This window comes from Pyrgilauda ruficollis, unplaced genomic scaffold (genome assembly GCF_017590135.1).
Source record: "Pyrgilauda ruficollis isolate IOZ18807 unplaced genomic scaffold, ASM1759013v1 scaffold66, whole genome shotgun sequence".
Classification (NCBI taxonomy): domain Eukaryota; kingdom Metazoa; phylum Chordata; class Aves; order Passeriformes; family Passeridae; genus Pyrgilauda; species Pyrgilauda ruficollis.
This window is the reverse complement of record NW_024528377.1, coordinates 998,411-1,020,256: the sequence shown is the minus strand read 5'-3', so window position 1 is coordinate 1,020,256 and position 21,846 is coordinate 998,411. Positions and strand designations below refer to the sequence as shown.

At 37.9% G+C, this 21,846-nt stretch overlaps 1 protein-coding gene across 7 annotated transcripts in view; it reads right to left on the bottom strand.

Moving 5' to 3' along the window:
* Positions 1–21,846, bottom strand: part of ERC1 (ELKS/RAB6-interacting/CAST family member 1) — a 277,845-nt gene that overhangs the window by 189,141 nt on the left and 66,858 nt on the right. For 4 of the 7 annotated variants that reach the window (XM_041484357.1, XM_041484358.1, XM_041484360.1 and 1 more), the window contains exons 4-8: positions 17,013–17,087; positions 14,882–15,037; positions 13,047–13,130; positions 10,345–10,512; positions 4,292–4,459 (exon numbers count right to left, since the gene is read on the bottom strand). In XM_041484357.1, the coding sequence (XP_041340291.1) occupies positions 4,292–4,459; positions 10,345–10,512; positions 13,047–13,130; positions 14,882–15,037; positions 17,013–17,087 (651 nt within the window). The remainder of the gene's footprint in view (positions 1–4,291; positions 4,460–10,344; positions 10,513–13,046; positions 13,131–14,881; positions 15,038–17,012; positions 17,088–21,846) is intronic. The other 3 variants (XM_041484362.1, XM_041484363.1, XM_041484364.1) reach the window with 1 other exon arrangement.

Genomic DNA, 21,846 nt, shown 5'->3' with positions numbered 1-21,846 from the left:
ATTTCTTTTCATCCTTGTTTACCAGCACAGATAGACAGATACAGCAAAAAGAGTAATGAAGCACCATTTAATGTTTTTCAGGTTCAGATTTCAAATTTGCCCAGCATGGTCCCTATTTTATTTTCAAAGACGCTCTCCCCTGGCCTTGAGTTGTAACAACTTAAAATGAGATTTTATGCAAGATCTATTTTAAATGAAATGAGAAAAAAATCACCCCAAAGATCTATTAAACTAAGTTTTTGCATTAAATTTTCAGACATAAAGCCAATGTTTCCAAATTTCTAGCATATGCCCTACTTCTTTTGTCTAAAATAAAGGTACTACTAAGCAGCATCACTGTATGAGCTTAAAACTGGAAAGACTCCAGGATTTAAAATGTGAAGCATGTGGTTTCCTCAGCAACCCAGAAAATGTATTTTGGTGCCTACTGGGTATCAGTGATGATGCCAATTGTCATGTTAATTTTTCAGGTCTTTGCTGTTTATAATCTTCTTCTGTATCTTTTAACTGATCTCTGATCAGCCAGTCAACTTTCATTACTTTCTTCATCTTGATTTTAGGATGACTAAAAAATATACTTTATAGCTCACCAGCTTTAAACAACACAACAAAAATAATGGTTCATAAAGCAAAGCATGAGCTGGTCTGTGTCAATGAATCGAAACAGAGATCCAAAGAAAAAGGTGCATTTAAAAAAATTTTTTGTTTCAACAGCAACAATTTAGGATAGCAGAGTTTTGGGTACCACACCAAACAATTCCTGGTCAGTGTCACCAGAAAAGGTGATTGCACATCTAAAACAATCAGAGAAAACAAAAAAAAAAACATGAGGTCCAAATACCCATTCAACTACAGCTACATTCTAGTACAGGCAATCTCTAAATTTCAAAAGCTCTTCATAAATGGCCAAGTTATGCCAATAAATAATTTTTAATAAAATCTTTTATTGTCAGATCTTTACCACTTTAGCTTTTGCTCCAAATTTTCTTTGTACCTAGCATTAAAAAACATTAGTGTGCAAAAGTTAGTTGATTAGAATACAATTTCAAAGATATCTAACTTCAGAAATATCTAACTCCAAAAATGTCTGAGTACATGCTGAGGGAACAGTACTTGGTAAAAACTGATTGAATGATCTACTAATCCAATTCTTGATTTGGTTAATTTCCTTCAACAAGATGCCACATCTTTACCCTGTTCCTTCTCATAACTGCTGCTTCCAAATACATATTATTTCCATAAAAAAATACTAATTAACACTGTACAAGAAAAGCAATTTTGTACCACGTGCCTTTCATGATCTTCCACTGTATTCAGTTAAAATGCCTGAGTACCATTTAAACCATGTCAATAAACTTAAAACAAACATTTACTATCAGATAACTAAGCCAGCAAGAGAAAAGCCCAGACAAACTGCTATCTAAAATATCTAGGACCTCTGAAGATACTTCAAACTAGACCTTCAGATCTTCAACTAGAATCTAAGACTAAAACCTGATCTGTCTGAACATACCAGTTTGTAACCAGAGAGAGGAATAAAAAGACTATTGTGTATGGAGGTAAAAGTTAAAAGATTGCTTCTTCTTTTTTTTTTTTTTTTTTTTTTTTTTTAATGGCAATGAATTTCTGTCCTGGAAGATGTGAAAGATAGCACTTGGATAAAGCAGAAAACAAGATGAGCACTTCAATAAGATGCACTCTAGAAATGCAAAACCAAAAAAACCAAATCACGGTTTACAAGGATTAAGAGAAAAATATTTATATGAGAGGCACTACAGGCTTCTCAGTTTCCAGGCAGAGGGCAGAAATAGCTATCTGTGCAGTCAAAAAAGAATAGCCATATACACCAGATAAAAATGAGGCCTCATAATTTTTCCCTAGCACCTGAAACAGATTTTATGCAAATTCTCATAACTTCCACAATCATATATATTAAAAAATCAGACAAGTCCTTCCTTAGGTATTTTCTCAAGCCCTGCTTTTCTGTGGAAAAATGTTACGGAGAACAAGAAAATGCAAAGCCTTATCTACAGAAAATCTCACACCTAGTCTTCAATTCCAGGTCTGGACAAGTAATTAAAAATTGGAGTTAAAGACATCAATTCTTAAACTTCAAAGACCTGAAATTCCAGTTATTTACCCCAGGCCATACAAAAAAAAAAAAACAAAAAACAAAAAAGGAATTCCATATTGCACCATATACCTCAGATAAAAGAATCGTCACCTGGATTATCCACAAGAATATTCTAGGTTAGCTAGTAACAGAAACAGAAAAAAAAAAATCTTTGAATTTACAACTCTCACAATTTAACTGCTGATGTTAAAGAAAATGCCTCCAGCAACTTCAAGGCTAAAACAAATTCAAATCTCTGCATGAGATTCTAGTTAGCAGCAGGAAATAGACATTTTCCTACAGACAGGTTTATGTATTTTATAATACATAAAAAGAGAAGCTGAGGATGCTCCATCCCTGGAAGCATTCAGTGCTTGGTTGGACAGGGCTTGGAGGACCCTAGTCTAGTGGAAGGCATCCCTGCCCATGGCAGGGGGAACTGGACCTGGATGATCTTTAAATAAGTCCATTTTATGGTGCTTTGTTTCAGCGGGTTTTGTTTTCTTCTTGTTTAAGAAGCTCAGAGAGAAGTCTGCAGAACACCATAAACTGCAGTTTATTATGGCAGTGTTATCCTCAGTGGAGCTATCCAAGAGAACAGGACCTCAAAGCTTTCACTCTTAAAAGCCTGGGTCTGCTCTTTCCAACCTGAAAAGACCAGGTACTTTCACTTGAAAGCAGCAGGGAACAGTCCTGAAAAAAACAGGTCAGATGCATGAAGACACAAAATGAAACTGTCTCAATATGGATTACAGTGGTCCCAAAAAAACACGTATTAAAAAAAAGGACCTTTAGAGCTGCTTATAAATGATCTAATGAAAGATCATTCTTAAGTGTCAAGTAGAGCAAGAAACCGTGTGAAAAAGCAGTGTAAGAGTGAATGGAAATGAAACAACCTCAGTGACATTTAACATTTACGCAAATGTCAGACTCCCCACCCCTTGGTTACATATTCAGCTGGGATCTCAATCTGTGTCTGGAGGGTGCACAACCCATTTTGTAAAACAAGAAAAAACACAGCACAAAAATCAGAAATCCGTGTTTCTAAAAAGATGAACAGTCAAAAAAAAAAAAAGAGACCGTGAAGACTGGGAATTAGGGCTCTGCTCTAGAATTATTAATTACTTATTTATGGCTGAAGTCCATGAACTTCCATTCCTTCATGACATTTGCTGTAACAGAACTGAACATGACCTAAACCCTTATGATTTATGGTTATAGACAAGAAGAAAAGGCATTGGCCAGGCGTCAAAAATTAATCAATATTCTGAACTATTAACATCACAAGAATTCCGCAGAATTGTTTAAAGGTCTAGGGAAAAAAAAAAACAGAACAAAAAACCCCACATCCTCAGCCTAATACACTGAATAAGAGCTCCAAGAACAGTTTCTCTAGAGATACAGAGAAAAAAATGTTCTTCAAATTAAAATTTATTGCAGTACATGCACTTCGCTCTTTTTACCCTGTGCAGAGGCAAATTGGGATATACTGTGGACGCAATTTGCCACCAATCAGCCATAATGACATCTCTTGCCCTAAGGCTCAATGCCCTTTGGGATGCCCCTCTAATTTGTCTGACACTGTCTACATGGTTTTTTTTTACCCAGACCTTGCCCAGCTCACTGATAAGGTCTACATTTTCTTATCCAAAAAGATATGAAGGATAGTCTGATTATCCTATTCTAGCACTTCCCAAGAAATATTAAGCACGATAATACAACATTTCTAACAAAAGTTACACAAAATTCTTCACAAACTTTCCAAGTCAGTTACAGGATAATCACCCTAATTGCTTCTACTGATACAACCCCTCATTCATTCAGTCACATACTGAAGTCATGATCAGCCAGTGCTTCAAACCAGCATGGCTTTGGTAAGGTGGGTGGGAAAGCACTGATTTTTCAGATGATGTGTCCTTATAAAAATGCCTCAGCCACTGGTAATATTAAAATGGAAGCAGAAGCAGCACGTGCCATCACAGCAAGGCAACAACCTCTGTTCTGAATTCCAATTTTTTGTCAAAATTCAAATAAATTCATCCTTCATCTTATTCCCATTACATCGATGGACTCAAACATTAATCTCCAGAATGTACATTCTCATTCAGACTTCTTGACAGCCTTGGAAATTGAGATGCATCAGAGATGTTTATCTGACTTGGAGCTCTCCAATCTTACCTTCTTCTGAAGAACATTAACTTTGCGTTCCTTCACCTCCAGCATGTCCTTGAGGTCATGGATCTCTCCTGCTTGAGTCCCCTTCTCCTCTGCCATCTCCTGGATCTGCTTTGTCTTCTTGTTCAGCATGGTCTCCTTCTCTTCCAGACGTAATCGCAGCGCATCCACCTGGATTCGGAAATGCAGAACAAGCTTTGTCTAGCTCAAGGAGAGAAACTTCAGGGAAGTTAAACTACACTTCCACAGGGGAAATATTACAAATAGATTCAGAAATCGAACACCCCTTTCTTTAAGAATTCAACATACAAAAGATTGGGATAAAACAGTTATCATAAGTGACAGAAGACTAAATACTGAAAATAATCAACTGTGTTATTCCCAACAATATGTGAAAAATGCTCCTTCTTGGAAAACCTCAAATCATACTTCTCATATAACTCAGGCTTGTATTCCACAATACTAAATTTTTTTTCCTCAAAGCAGAAGCCAACACAATGTGTTGTGGAGAAGTTCATTTGCATGCAAAGAAACTGACTCCTTTATTTGAAACCTTACTAATAATCAGAGAATAAACACTGACTCCTTGTACCAGACAGTCACTTTATATTCTAGGTTTTGATCACAGTAGTAGCTGAGCCTGAAGGTAATGAAAGCAGAGCTCTTTGTAGCCACTGCATATCACAACTGGAAAGAGGTTACCTGAGGATGGCTAAGAATATTTTGGCTTAAAAAGCAAAGTAATTGCTTAAATATAACATGTTTTCCACAGCATGCAGTTTTATATTAAAGGTAAAATTAAACAAGTGACACAGTAGAGGATATTGTGGGTGCAATTTGGACACACAAACACACTTAGAGCTCCCATGGCCTGAGTGAATTTAGAAACACACTCTGGGAACTCTGTGGTGACCTCAAACTTCAAAACTGCATGTTGAGCATCTTTTGCTTTTCCTTCTGCATTTCTCTTCCATATGTGAAACACAGCTCACAAGACAAAGGAAATGGGAGAAGGAATCAGAGCTACCTGAATATAAATTCAATGAGAAGAGTAAGGTCACCACAGAGCACAGACTAATCTCAAAGACCATTGTGGAATACGAAATCCAACACCACCAACCTGCTCACGATACCAAAAGAAAGCCACTGACCCCTATCCACTCAGCATTCAGACAGAGCTCAAATCTGCCAGCTTGGCTGCTAATCTTATTTGACAGTATCAGATTTGGTTCCTGTTAGCTGAATCCATTACAGGACATCAGTCACACAGAGTAAACAGGCTGATCAATTATAATTTCTTGGTCCTTCTGCACAGCACAGACTAGCAGAGACATGAAGTGAAAGGATGACAACCACTGAACAACCCCAGCTGGGGTAAGAATTTAGGAATTTACTCTGTTTATGGTATTTAGTAAGAATTTAGGAATTTACTCTGTTTGTGGTATTTAGTGCAACATTTAGTTTTAACACGTTATTCCAATTCCATTTTATTTTGTGTTGCTAATGGAAAAGTTGTCTCTGAGGCTCTGCATTTCCAGTGTTCCACCCACAAAACCCTTTGGTGTTTTGTCTGCCTCCTCTCACACAGAGCAGTAAGAACTTCCCCTCTTTTCCAGAGAAAGAGCTGCCCTGCTCTCCCCTTCAGCACTGCAATCCTGCTGCCACCTCTGTGTCTGGAGCCTTTTCACTTACACATACGTTATTAAAATCACATTCCTGACTTCTCACCCAACAAGTGGGACATATAGTGTAATCTCCAGGGATATCAGAGTGCCAAGTCTTACCCAAATCTGATTGATAGGATGGATAGTGTTTGCAATGAAAGGTTTAGCAGGTGGATCACGCTTAGTCTTCTTTTTTAAAACATACAGTTCTATAGATTGATTAGATATGTTCTTCCCTGGGAATCTTTGATATTAAAGCTAAGAGTCACTTTCATTAATTCTTCAAGGGAAACAGAATCTCCCACACAAGAAAATAGACATACTCTCAACAGTTGTGCTGCAAAATATTTGAGACAGTCCAGATGTCTACAGCACAGCATTAAGTGAAAAGAGATCATCTGCAAATAGAAATTTATCCACAGAATGCTTTCCATTTTCTGATTGATTATTCTCTTTGAACTCTATATTAGCTTATGGTTTGGGGTAAATTGCATTCCTGGTTTTATTTGTGTGAGGTCCTTGCCTAGGAAACCAAAGAAAACACTTTCAAAAGTACTTTCAAAGGCTGGCAGGACACACAATCATCACCTTAGCACTATTCCTGGCAGAACACTGCACTTGTTTATCCATGTCAGCTCAGTTTATGCATGGCATCCTCCCACAGTGACAAGAATTGAGGTCTGTGGGAGACAGATGATGCCAACTTCAACAGAGCCAGCTCAGGATTTTCCCAATACACGGAAGCAATCAGGCAAACACTACTGAGGTGCTGACGCCCCTTCTGCTGAATTCTGTGTCCTGGATGGTTTTGTCTTAACCCTGTGTTAACCCAACTGCTTTCCCAGTAATGGACTGCCATGCCTTTAATTATGCATGGCAGGTAAAACCTTGCAGTGCAGCTCAGGCAGTCCTTCCTGTCACAAGGGGCTCGTTCACAGAGTGAATTCTTCATGAACATTGAGCTCCCAGTGGTCCAGACAACTTAGATTACACAATGATGCCATGGAGCAGAGGTGTACACCCCTGGCTTTGTGCAGAGGCTGTTTAGCTCCTGCCAGGGTTACAAACTCAGTGCAGATGTGCTGCTCTCCCAAGGCCTGCTCAGGTCAGAAGTTGGTTCATCTGCTCTTCCACAAGTGTCACTGTGATATTTTCTCAAAAATCCTCTTCACCAGGATTTCTTCTCCTGGGAAGCTGAGAAGCCTCAGAGAGGAATATAAATAATAATTACCTGATTGCTTCTCCTTGTGTTTTGCTGCTTTGGAATGTGGTAGGTGATTGTTTGATTGGTTCCATGAGAGTTGTTTTAACTTAATGACCAATCACCATCAGCTGTGTTGGACTCTGAGGAGTCAGTCACGAGTTTTTATTATTCATTCTTATAAAGCCTTCTGATGTATCCTTTCTCTATTCTTTTAGTATAGTTTTAGCATAGCATTCTTTTAATACATTATATTATCATAATATAATAAATCAGCCTTCTGAGAACATGGAGTCAGATTCATCTCTTCCCTCGTCCTGGGACCCTCACAAACATCACACACAAGGTCTAGCACAAGGCATTAAGCACCTGAACACAGTGAACTCAGTTCTGTGAGCTCACCTCAATGTCTGCAGGTGCCAGCATTGGGTGCTCAGGTAGCTGGTGCTGATAAGTGTTGTGAGAAACACCCAGCTCCCATCTGGACATTCCTCACTAAATGTAATCCACTCCTCTGTCTCTTGATTTGGCAGAATCTACTGCAGTTTCAAAATGCCAGTAGAGAAAAATCCTCAGGAAATTTTATGTTCTAATGAGACATTCAAACCAAATAAAAACTTCCACATGATTAGATTCATTTTTCTACTGAATATTAATCTGAATTTACCATAGGAACAGACCAATTACATAACCATGCCAGCTTGGGCAGTATACAAAAATAAAGGAGAATATTCTCACTGGTTAATGCAACTTCCCACTGAAGCCACAGAACTTCTGGCACTGATCTAAGCTGAAGGCCTCACTGGGTGAAAACTTTATATGGATAAAGCCTTAATTCCAATATAAATACTGACTTATTTTTTGTTTTGTTTACAAAGTGACTCTACAATTTTAGAGCTATTTTTAATGGTTTCTACACCAACTGAAAAGTTGACCACAATATCCTCTCCACCCAATAGCCCTCAAGATAAACACCCCACAAACAGCTCAGTGCTGTTTGTAGTTCTAGTGTGGCAGGTGGCAAATCCATTTTTGAGATATTGTATCAACACTTTTCCTGACCTGTGAGCAGGTTCTTTAACAGAAGACTAAATAAGAGGTAGATGCTTACAGAGGTATACTCTTTTCTTTAAACATGTTTATTTAAATATGATTTAAAAAAACTGATCCCCTATGAAGATGTCTGACAATGTGTGTCAGAAACTGCAGCTCTCTTCCTCCTCACACTCTCTAGGTGTCTTGAGAGAAGCTAATTGTGTTTTAACATTGACCAGTGCTGTCAAGAATTGAGGCCAAGCAGGATCTCACATTCCTACCTCATTCCCAAAGAAAACCCTTGTATGGAAAGATATCCTTTCCTTTAAAAAAACCAAATCATCACAGGATGCAATGACAAACATCTCAACACTGTATGTTCTCAGCATGTTTCAACCCTATACTTTAGAGGATCACCTGTGAATAAAGAAAAAAGGTAACTGTGTGACAATTTAACTGTTGAGCTTTCTGACAAGAACTCCAGCAAGGGTGAAAAAGATGAGATTATCTTTGAAAAAGTAAAATATCTTCTTGGAAGGAGGAATCCAGTTTGGTTTTGTGGTGCTGCATGAGAACTTCATTTGGAATGAAGCAGCCGATGAAGAACAAATGTACTCAATAATTCTTTAGTAATATTACAAGTTAGAGAGCAGAATAATTTTCTGTATTAAAATACTTTGGTCTTTAGGTAAAATAAAGTCAAGATGTTCTGAATAACTGTCAAGAGTATCTATCAATGGTATATAACCAAGTCTTCTTGGTTTTAAATACTCTGTTTCAATTCTGGACTTTAATTGAATAAATACGTTTATCTACCATAACAGCTGAAAATATGACCCTCTACTGAAGTCTTTTAGCTTGTTAATAAAGTAAATTTGTTCAATAACTTCACCTCTCATGGGTAGAAAAATACTACTAATTATTACTTGGAAGTGAGAAATGTGTTTCTAGTTTTGTAGGTTTGTCACAGTACTGCGCATTTAACATATCTATATTCTTTTCAATCACTACAGTGGATCAAAGCCTGCATTTTACCTTTGAAAATGTTTATTTACCTAACACCTGCTTTCAATGATATTTTGAATTTTAAATACTTCTTTTAAATAGACATGTACTAATCTAGGGTACACTCATGAACTAGCAAAAAGGAATGAACAAATTTAACAGGAGGTTTATGATTGGAAACTGGAACACTTTCCCAGTTATACCCACTAGTGCAATCTCAACCTCTACATAAATCAGAGAATAATCAGAAAAGCCATCCTGGAACATCCAAAAATATTTACGATGCAACTTCATTACTGCGTGTCAACAAGGCCATGAGCACCCACAGATTCACCAATTTTGGCTAAAGGAAAGCTAAATTAGGGCAAAAAGTTCAGAGCAATTCTCTTATGCTCTTGTAATATGGAACCTTCCACCGGTGTCACCCACAAATTTCCTGCATGCTTTTTTTCTCACCTCCTTTGGCTTTGACTCCCAGCTGTAACAACACAAAGTTTTTGATGCATCACTGCCATCTTTTGGACTTCCACTAACACTACAATTTTCCAATCCAGGGACTGAAGTGCTGTTTGCACACAACATTTCATGCTTGTTTTTCAAGAATGTCCAGAAGCAACTCATTTATGTTGCAGTCATTATCTGTTTGATGTTCAGATATGCACCTGGGTCTTATGTAATATGGGAATTTATTAAGCATTTGTCATCAAAACACAGTTTAGAAATTATTTTTCCTTTACCTTGGAATATGCATCATAAACCATGAAAATCCATATTTTAGGTGTAAGCAAAGCAAGAGCTCCTGAACATTCTGATAGTAATGGTGGAGCCTCTGCAGAGTGTTTGCTATTGGAATCATCTTCCTTTTTTCTTCTCTCCTCTAGCTACAAGGTCACTGCAAATAAATCCTCCCAGCTCAGACATTGCAACTTCTAATTCAGCCAAGCACTTATGCACACATATTTGCCTTCAGATCAATCCCCTGGCCTAGAGAATCAAACATATAACTAAAATGTTTGATTATATGCTCAGAAAATGCTCAGAACAAACAGCACTGGATGGCTATGGCATTGTACAACCTAAGAACAGAAGAGATCATGGGTTTTCTCTCTTTCTCTGTGCACACTCAGCAAGTACAGAATCGCCCACTTCACCTCCGTCTGCAGGATGGCAGCTCTTTGCTCTTTAGCTGTAAGAGACTCTTTGAGAACTTCGATGTGCTGCTTGCTGTCAGAGAACTGATTGGTGAGGGTCTCCAGCTTGGTCTGCAGGGCCAGCAGCTCGGTGTCCTTGCGTGACAGCTCCTGTTTCACCTGGCCAATCTGCAGAACACAGAAAGGACGGGCAAAGCGAGAAATAATTTATGCCTTCCTTACAAAAATCACTATAAAGACACGTAACTATCAACCAACAGTATGATACTCTGAAATTATCCCACAGAACTATGAAGCCTTCAGTTATATTGAGTGAAAGGCTGGCAAAAATCTGTGTCATGAGCAAAGGATACAAGGAAAAAGAGAAGGGAGCAATGTCATCAATTTTTCAAGGGAGGTTCTTTTCCATAGTGGCAGTCTGTTGTTATTCATCTTCCAAACCCAGATACGTAACAGGGACAAGGTTTTAATGAAGATGAAGCAGAACTGTAATGACAAAGCACCCCTAGCCTATAATATCAGAGCACATGAGACACCCACAGGGCTCTCAGCAGCACAATGTTTGCTTTGAAATGTCAAATCAGTAAATTGCCCTCCAGCTCCTCACCAACCAATCCAGCCTCATGCTTACAGAGCATGGGAAGACACCTTTACTTTTCCCACCATTTACAAAAGCAGCATTTTATTCTATGAAACACACTTTAGTTTGTGGAAGCTTCTAAAAGCAGATGCAAATATTCATCAAGACAACATGAAAACTGTTTGTGGAATTGCATTTTGTTGAGAGCGATTTCCTGAATCTCATGTAGTGAATTAGATCAGTACAAAAATGCAAATTTATTTTAACAAATGTGTGTTGGATTTTTATTAAGAAAAAAAAAAAAACAACAGTAAATATCAAAAAAACTCCAAAACACTGATGTTATCTAAAATTTTAATTTAAGTGAAATCATCACTCAGGATAATTTTTATTAAGACTGAGAAAAAAATTAATAAAATATGACAGAGAAATCTAAATGTAGTTTTAAGTCCAAGTTCATAACCAACTTTCTGGTTTGCTTCCTATCTCACAGAATAGCAATATTTTACTGCTATGTATTACATAGCACAGGTGGATGTGTTTCTAAAAACTAAACCATTTTCCCTTTCTTAACTTGAACAATTCTGTTTGTGACACTAAAAAAATCCCTTAGCCCCAAAAGTACATTGTCCAGTGCTTCAAAGCAGAAATTAAAGGACATCACAAGATAAAAAGATTGTCCAAGTCGCTGTCCATGTTTGGAAACATGGCACATGAACAAAATAATAGTATAGTTTATAATTTCTTTTTTAAGTTTTTGATTAGAATAAATGCACATACTTGTAGAAATAACTGAGAAAAAAGAAGCTTGGGTAAATGCAGTTTTATATTGGCAACACTGTTTCAAAAATGGGAAAGGGAATTAAGGGAAGAAAACTCTTTACCGAAGAGTATTAAATTAGTATTAAAATATGCAACCCAGGACTCCTGTGTTCCAGTGTGAAACAGTGTACATGACAGAATGGGGAAGAAGGACATGCATCTCAAAAAACCTCTCAAACTCATTTTATTAAATAGAACACTGAGAAGGTATATAAGAATTTATAGAACCACTCAATAGTTTGTTGTTCACTTAATTCAAACCTGCTAGGTTGGGGTTTTTTTTCCATATTTTACTAAAAGCAAATATGCCCAGAGGATGATTCTGCCACCTACTGCAATTCACCTCAGGGACACTGATGTCTGCTGCACTATTTCTGCTGTCAGCCACCAGTTGCACAACACTGCCAGGCACAGAACAACTGCTGCAAAGAGCTGAATTATTTACTGGTTATCTTTTCCAGAAGATCTAAACAAAAAAACCTCCTTAAAAAAATCTCAGATGACACAAACTTTTTCAATTAGTAAGTAGCCTGAATCAGAGTAAAACTTTCTCAAAAAGACAGATTGTTTTTGGGCACATCTCAGAAGAGATGTTTACCACATTTCATTAGGTGAAGATTCCCAAGTAGCACTGTGAGATTCTTGTCTCTGGACAAAATTCTTGTCTCCCATTTCAGAGCTGCAAGCCCACCCTGCCAATGTGCCAAAGCTCTTTAGTAAGAATGCAGCACACACCATCCACATTTGCAAGAGAAGTAAAAACAGCATCAAGTGCTCACATCTCTCTTCTTGATGAGAAACCGTATTCACTCTTTTGAGTGAAACTCCACAGCAAAGGAATAACCTAAATTCATGCTGCTAAAATTGAGCAATCAGTCTTAAAGCGTTCAGCATCCAGATTTCATTATTTTTTTGTGAAACAATGTTAAGAGGGTTCAACAGAAGTTTTCAAATTAGTTTTTTTTTTACTAGGAAAAGGAAATCTCTTTGAAAGTCTGTCCCCAAAATGGGTGCTGAATGCTTTTGAAAATCTGCTTCAGTAGAGAAGAGTAGGTTATTGCCCAAACAGCTCATACCATTAAAAAATAGCAACAAAACAAATGCAGATGTTCAGCTGGAGAGTGATGTTATTTATGGACACCAAAACCATGTGAACAAGAAGGTAGCTACAAGGCTGAGCAGGCTGTTAGTTCTACTTGTTATATCAAGCCATGAAGAAGGTAGGAGAAGAAAGCCAGAGGAGCTAGCAAGCCCCAGTGAATGGCCACTGCACACAAAAGAGAGATCTTACTGCAGAGACCTCGGTCTGGAGACCAGCCACTCTTTTTTTCAGGTCCTCCCCTTGAGCCTCTTTGGCATTTAGCTCTTCCTTCAGTTGCTCTACCTGTCACGACATTGTTATGCTTTTAAATATTTATTATTTGTCAGCTTCTAGTCAGCCTGTTTCAGTCCAACTGACTGAAAGTGACAAAGAACTGAACAGAAGGATCAACACTGGTCACTCATTTTCTCTTCCATTCTTCAGTACGTCCTCTCAAAAGTTTAACATCTGTGTAATTTCATATAGGCTGCCTGACAAGAATTTGATTATGAAACAGAAGATATACAGTTATGGTTATGTTTACATATGTCAAGTATGTGGCACTTAGCCCACGGGTTTTGAAACTGCAGTTCGTAAGGAAATTATGACAGGAAAAAGGACATACTTCAGCTTCAGAGAAATAATGTTAATTGTCAAGCTACAGCCACAAATTACTTATACAATACAATGCTGAAAAAATAAAATCCTGTGCAATTACAGAACAAGGTAGGACAGCAAGATGTGAGGACTGGAGATGGCCATGAGTCATGAGCAAACAGATACCAAAAAGGAACAAAATTTTCTGCAAGAAAATAAGTGAGTAGACCAGGAGAGAGAAGAGAAATCAAGTAGCTGAGCAGATCTATAGATCCACAGAGGGAGAGGACAAGGGGAAATTGAAGAGTTGCTAACAATGAAAGAAGGAAAGAAAGAAGAAAAGATAGAAGTAAGTGGTGCTCTAATTTCCTCCCCAATTCCTAATTTGAACAAGGCGCCCTTCAGTTCCTAGAAGCAACCCAGTGGGATAAAGAGCAAAAGTAAGCACAGACGTGGTTATCTCGAGGTGCTTCAGTGAACTGGTGTGAGGCAAGAGGAAGGAACCCACACTTAGGTTATAAAACCATGTATCTACTTCGGGGCAAGTAACGCTGCTTTCTCAAAAACACTTGGCCCAGCATTCTTTTTTTGACCAATACTTTCAAGAGGACAAATGCAGTGGGTTACAATTGTTCAGGACCTAGTAGAGGAATTTTCAACCTCTGTTAAGGGTTTGTATACTGCTTGCAGAAAGTACACATAAGCTAATTAAGAAAGACAGGAATGTTCACAATATACTTAAATGTACTGTACAGGAGTGCCTGAACCTTCACTAAAGAATGTTAGGACCCACTAAAAGACTGAGAAACAAAGAATGGGTGGACTTTTGCCTACGGACAGTTAAATAGCCAGTGTCTGTCTTTACACCTGAGGACCAACATCTCTCACTGCTGTACTTGTCCTGTATTCCAAACAACAGAAATTAATGTCAGCACCACCACCGTCGTAGACTCTGCTCTCATGCTGACTCCACTGCTGGAAGGAGAGTGTAATGGAAAGCCATTTTCATGACAGTTCACCCTCTTCTCAACTTTTACATAATGGAAAGGCCAAACAGTTGTACAACAGCTGCAAAAAGAAATATCCTTTTTCCAACAAACTACCTTTGGAAAGACATCGGACCAAATAAAACCTGAACCAATAATGGATTAGAGAGGAGGAGGAGGAGGAGGAGGAGAAGGAGGAGGAGAAGGAGAAGGAGATCAGGTGTGACAATAAAAAGAAAACTTGGGCCACTGATTTTACTGAAACACCACTAAAATATTTTCAAATTGGAATTTAAATTTTCTTACATATTTTTAAGTTATTTTAGTGGCTTCATGACAGGTACTAAATCAATTCTGTTTCCCAGCATTTGACTGGGAACCCAGACCATACCTCCTAACTAAAGCATGCACATTTCTCTGCTCTGTTCACTCAGCTGAGTTTTGTTAAACTGTCCCTTGTTTTCTCACTACCTTGTTTTTCATGAATTTGGAATGGCTACGGTACACCTCCATTTGCTTCATCTCCTCCTCACGCTCCTCGGTGCTCAGGGCTCCGTTTGACTTCAGCATCTGAATTTCCTCTTCCAAATCCCGGAGGCCACGCTCCATGGAAGAAATTTTTGAATCCTGAAAATGATGAGAGGAGACGGGTGAAGACACACAGTTAGGTGATTTGTTAACATGCTGTTGTAGCAAAACAAAAGGAGATACATGTCCAATAAATTGCCTGCCCTTGAAATTTACTTAGGAAGTTCTTGGAGAAATCAGTGTTCAACTCTTCACATATGAGACCTCAGATACTCATTTTTCAATTTAGTTTTTACCTTTCAAGGAAAGCAAAAATATAGTACTGAAAGAAAATACAGCTCAGGGCAGAAACACCATGTAGGATGAAATAAATAAATAAATAAATAAAGGATCATGAGGAAATGTTGCCTTTTCAAAGAGAAATTTAATTCTAATTGAATGGACAGCAAAATGTGACTGCAAGAATGGCAAGAAATTGGGTTTGTGCCACTAGTTGATTTAACTGGGGTCACAAATGGGGAACAGCAAAGCACCGTAAGCAAGGAAAATGTGCAAGAATCTATTCTTGATTGGATAAAGCAGTAAAGGATTCTGGCTCATATGTACAACGTATAAAAGATTTCAGTGGGTTAAAAATAGCCATGTGGGAAAACAAAGAAGTCAATCTATCATTATCCTCATACTTTTACAGGATGACCAGAGGTATTCATTCAGTGTACCTGGTTTGCTCTTTCTTTAGAAGTCTTTGTGTTAGGAACAGCAAGAAGAGATTCACACAACACACAGAGCTCCACGCACACTGATGATCATGGATATGTATTCAGGAACTATTATCTCTTAAAGCAGTCTATTTTTTTATTTCATTTCCACAAAATATTTAGTCTTTCCTGAAAGACAGACCTGATTTGAAACTATACTACAGACTTTCATAAACAAAATCTTTCTAACTTTTTCTTTGTCTGATAAGCAAAGCACATCTAAACAAAAAGCTGATTTTTTTATATAGGTTTTCATTCATAAGATGAGATTTTTTAAGAGCTCATTATGAACATCTAACTGGATTTCCTGCTTAATGTTTGTTACTTAAGTTAAAATTTATAAAGTGGATTTTTGCAGCAAAAAAATTAGAGGTAGTAAGGTGAAATGACATGTTGAAATTGACAGTATTTAGTTCCAGTGCTCACATCATTTCCCAGAAATGTCCCTGTGTTTCTCTTTTGATAGCAAAGACACTTAATGTTAGATGGTCAACTAGTTTTCATTACTATGGACCACAAAAATGACTAATAAAAGAGTGACAGCAAATGAAAGATGGGATATAAATAAGGAAAACACTGATATAGAATAGAAAAAGTTACAGGAGAAAAAAGGAAGGAAAATAAAATAAAAAAGAGGGATGCAAAATGGAAAAGAACAGCTTGCAAAGACAGTTTCCAATTTTTCAACTCTATTTGTCCAAACCCTGTCTAATGTACTTTATGAGCAATACAATATGAAATATGATTGCATAAAGCTGTGTAAACCACACACTTGATGATGGCTCCTGAGCTCTTGGCCAATTGCCATCAGTCCATTAAGTACTTACACTAATGGCTTAAGAATTCAATCACAAATTCATCTAGAAAAGTTAGGTTTATGATGGCACACAGACATATTTCTGGCTATATGACCCATTCTTTAAGTGGGTGTTGAGTTTGCTAACGTTGCTAATACACAGAATGCAGAGCAGTACTTCAAATGTTGATAACATAAAAATAATAGAACCCACATCATAAAATCCCACAGATCTTTCATATTAACCTATCATTCCCATTCTTCTAATATAATGAACTTTTGGTTAACTGTAAGAAATCTGTATCAGCTGCTGCAGGCAGACAGAAGACAAGTTTCTACTGTGTCTGTCTCTTCAGTGATCAATAGTAACAAATAAAATAATAATAGATAATAAAACAGTATAAAAATGTACTTATTTTAAATTACAAAACTGACAGAAGCATATGGTATTTGGTAGAGTCACCTTTCACACTTCCCAGAGAACAAATTCTACTGCTGCCCATACACAACAATGACTCACCTTCATCTCAATAACAGTTTGGAGAGCCTTTGTCTTGGCCGTGTCGGGAGCGTTCTCAAATCGACGATGGATTTCCTGTACCAGCAGAAATGGAAGCAAGAGTTAGACTATTGGCAGGGCCCCAGTACAAACATAATTACTAGAAGCTTCTCTTTCTAATACAAAGCATAACTCAGTGCTGCTTTCTGATGTTGCCAGTCCACACATTTTATCATTTCTCACATCACAGAAAGGATTGCCAAAAATTCATTCAACAGAATCCCAGTAAAAAAAGGCACAGCACAAACTGCACCTCTGACTACCCTCTTACTCAACAAAAACTTGAAATGACAGCTGGGTCTACTACAAAGCTCCATCATCTGCCTGTTAAACTGATCTGAACTCTTGACAGTTTCTCATGGAAGACATACACATAATGCACTTGACTAGAGGTTTACTGAAAACAGCAACACTGTGGTTTCTATTTCAACAAGTTATAAGGTGAGCTGCTGTTAACTCTCTTTTTCCAGCATTTTTTACCCCAGAGTGGCAACATTCAACTGTACAGGATGAAAAATCTTTCTCAAGGCTCTTGGCCTTGAGCACAGCTGAAAATACATGACTGTACAGCCCATTGCTCTAGAGGCTCAGGGATACAAAGTCCACGTGATATTTCTGTTCATGTAAATTCACAGAAATATCATGCATCAAACTGCTTGCTAAGGGATAAAATTACAGAAAGCTGAAACAACTTGTTCTAGCATATAAAGCTGGGGTTTCAAGCCAACACATGTAAAAAGAGGAGAAACAATATAGGAACTATTAACACTCTTTCACTCTTTGCCTTCAAACAGTATTGTCCTTACAGTACACTCTCATGTTAACTGCAGGATTTTGAATTCTGTTAGAATGTTAATCTTACATGCCAGAAAAATACTTTGGTGCCCACAGAGCACAAACTGTGATGCCAGTTAATCTAACAATTAATCTGACAATGAACTGTGTTATGTGCCCACACACACAGTTTATCCATCCACTCCCCTCAAACACCTGAAAGACAAATCCCAAGAGCCATCCACAAACTGGTATTTTCAACAGACATTGTGAAGAGTTAAAATTTTGTATGGCAGTCATCCATGCAACTAGCTGCAGAAGATTAATTATTTGAATGAAAAAGGTAGAGTTGTACAGTGCTTTTAAAAATTATTGAGAACACTGCTTGTAAGAGTGTGAAGTGAGCGAGATTGAAATGTGCTGTGACATGACAAGGGCCACAAGAATCTTGCAAAAGTTTGGCATAAGACCATTTGCATAAGTTGATGCCCATGATTCGGAATAACAAGAGAATCCAATAGAAGGTTTTCTCTGGTTTTAAATATTGTATTTTTGTGTTTTCTGAGAAGCTGTTTTTACAAGTCTGTTTGCAGTGTACATTGGTATTCTCTGAAATTAAAAAAAAAAAGCCTCCTGAAAAAATAAACCTGAAAACTCTTCTAAATATATTTGTTTCTCCTAGAGCCAACAGAAAACTTGAGAGCCTTTGCACAATTGCTACTGGCACCATACAGACCAGAGTGGAGCAATACCATTATTATTCTACTTACCTGTACCTACATTCCCAAAATAGATTTACTCAAAGAAATTAAAAGAAACTCTTGTGAGCTTTTAGCAAGTGAGAAAACAAAGGATAAAAAGGTCAAAAATTAACATGCCATAAATCTATTTTGGACACTGCATTATTTTTATTTTAGTAGGTAATAGGTAATTGTGCAGAGGCACTGTTTCTGACCTGAGAATATAAAATCAGCTACTGCTATGGAAATGGGATAGGTGGAATACACAGGTGGGGAACTGCATGTCTGTAAAGGGATGCTGATACAACAGTGTCTGCTTCCACCATTGCTCAGTGTTTTCCCAAAGAGAAAATTCTTCTAAGCTCCTTCTTGAGAAATGCCTGCATCTCCTCTGTGTGAAGTGATGCTCTGCACTTCAGCAAAGGAAATGTCCTACTTCTATTGCCTTAAGTAATTCCACTGTGATTTGGATGACATAACCTGCTGAAAAATAACACCTCCCAGCTCCTGACTGCACAGGAAGGGCTTAATTTTGGCAACATGCCTGTGATCCTGAAGAGCCTGGAAAAAACAGTGAGAGGCAGACGGAGCCTCTCTGGAACACAGACTGAAGAGCGGCTGCTGAAGGAAAGCAGCGCACAGATCCCCTTCTTAATTAGGAAATACAGGCTGCATCCACATGGCAGAATGGAAAAATACTAATGTATCATATCTCTGATGTGTTCAGATTCTGTTGTGGACACACACCCCATAGATGGATGAAAATTAAGATCTGAACCTGTGAAACGGGATTTGGCGCAATAGTTACAAACACACAAATATCGGGATCAGAAAAACTGAAACCCAGTCCTTCATTCCTTGCAAGTTATCCATTCTGATAAAGTAATACAGCATTTTTCCTTTACTTTCACACATTAAGAACTTTCTTATGTAACTGCTATTGTTTCCTAACAGGTTAGTAAAATTTAGCATCTTTGCACCTTTGAGTGCACATTAAATTATTATCACAGGAGGTGGCTCATATAAATCTTTTATGTTTTCATTGCTTTCATATGTTAAGTTACTCCTTCATTTAAAAGTAATAGCAAAAAGGAAAAACAAAATTATGGTGCAAATTAATTGCAACTCTAAAGTACATTCACAGGCAACAAAATTCCAAAATGGGTTGTTCTATCCAAAAAAAATCTTTAAGATTCAGTAACTAGAAACTGAAGGCTAGAAATAGTCAGAAGTTCTAAACAAGATGGGCACCTTCTCCGGAGTTGGGGTTTATATTTCATCTTAATTTTTAATTAAGAATATCTACCTTTCTTTTGAAGAAAACCTGCTACAGAAAAAAATATGAACTAAAGGTGTGCATTGTAATTACATCTGCCAAGTAGTCCTGCAAGGCAGCACAGTGCCCGTATGAGGAACAATACTTTAATTTTCTGGTCAGCATAATTACATAAAACAGCTGATCAAACACACTGAGAACACTGAATATATAAAGAATAGCTGGGATAAAGTGATTTGAACACACCATAAATAGTTATAAGTCCATGGGGTTTTTTTGAAAATAATTCAAAATTAGAGAATATAGTTTAGAATTGAAGGAGTCCTCAATATTATCACTGTGAATTATACACAAGTGCACAATAATGACGACTGAATTTAATCCAAATATTCTCCTCTTTCACAACCTGGCCATTGTTATTCCCTCAGTTGCTCCTGTGTCTGATTTTGCACAGGATTTAGAACAAATGTGAAGGTGCACTTTCAAACAGCCATGTTTTTATAATGGGGGAAGGTATGTGCTTAAAAATACAGCAGCTTATCTCTCAGTAGCCACAAGACAAGCAGTTTCCAAAGCCATAAAGGATGTGTCTTCCATCTCCTGCCAAACTTGCATTATCAGGCAGCCCATTCCACAGACAGTAACAAAAGCATGCCACTTTATACATTATTTTTTTTTAATCGTTAAAAAACATGATGTGTAATTAAAAGCATAGTCATGATTCTGGTTTATTTTAAATCTTAACTGTACTATCCATATCTTTGAGTAATCAATTGTGATATCCTGTGCTGGATCTTTGCATCATTCATTGGACTGGAGAGTTTTGACTAAAAACTGTTTTTATTCTCCAACCTCATCCTCCAGAACTTACTAAATTAATGTTATATCTTTTATATTTAAAGTTTATCTCTCAGATGGCTTTTCTGCTTACCTAGATTTTAGCAACCTAGTTCCCCTTAATTACAATAAAATGCAAATGTTACAACAAAATGAAAATATCAGGAACATCCATCAGCTCAGTATTAATGATGACTGTTAATTAAAAAATTATTTAGTAGCTATAGAAGATAAAATAGGTCTTTAGTTGTGTAGAAGGACAAATCACACCTGACTAACCTGATTTTCTTCTACCTGTCTGTGTGACTAAGTGGGGGACAATGGGTGTTCCATGTCCCAAGGCCTCCAAACGTACTTGGAGGCAAATTAGTGAGCCACAGGCTGGGGAAGTGGTTCACAAAGCAGGTGGCAAATGAGCTGGGCTGTCAGGCTCAAAGCCTGCTGCTGATGAGCACTGAGGGGTCCGTGGGCAGCAGCTTCCCCTGACCTTCCCCAGTGCCTTCAGGAGTGATCTGAACAACAGGACAGCACACCCAGCAGCTTAGAGATCTATGGAATTTGGGGAAGATGTGAATTGGATCAAGCTATGTGGAAAAACCCCCAAACCAGTCCAGCTGGGCTGAGTGAGAGTGAACAAGAGTGCAGAAGCAGGAGGGGGGAAGCAGGCGTTTCCTGCGTGCAGCCCTGGTGAGACCACTGCTGGAGCACTCTGCCCAGTTTTGGGCTCCCCAGTACAAGAAAGGCACTGAAAATTTGAACAGTCTGACAGATGCAAGGGGAGAGAGTGAGCGAAAAGTTTGTTCAGCTGAAAAGAAAAGGCTTGTATCACGGCCAGGGGCTGTGTACAAATCCCCAGCAGGACGGGACTGCGAGGAACGTGCCTTGAGCTCTTTCGTTTTCCAGCATCAGTCTCATTACATGGTTATGACAATGGGAAGATGCCAGCAGCTCACATCCCAGGCAGCAGAGCAAGAACTTAATGTTACAACTTACTTTTTAAGTTTTTTGAACAATCACACTAAGCGAAAGCATACTGACAGTAGTTCCATCCAACCACTATAAACACACGTCCCTTCGGTTAAAACAATGCTTGCTTATTTTGAATACAATATCTGCTTGTAAGCCTTCAGAGCTCCATTATTAAGCTTAGAACATCCTAATATCTCAC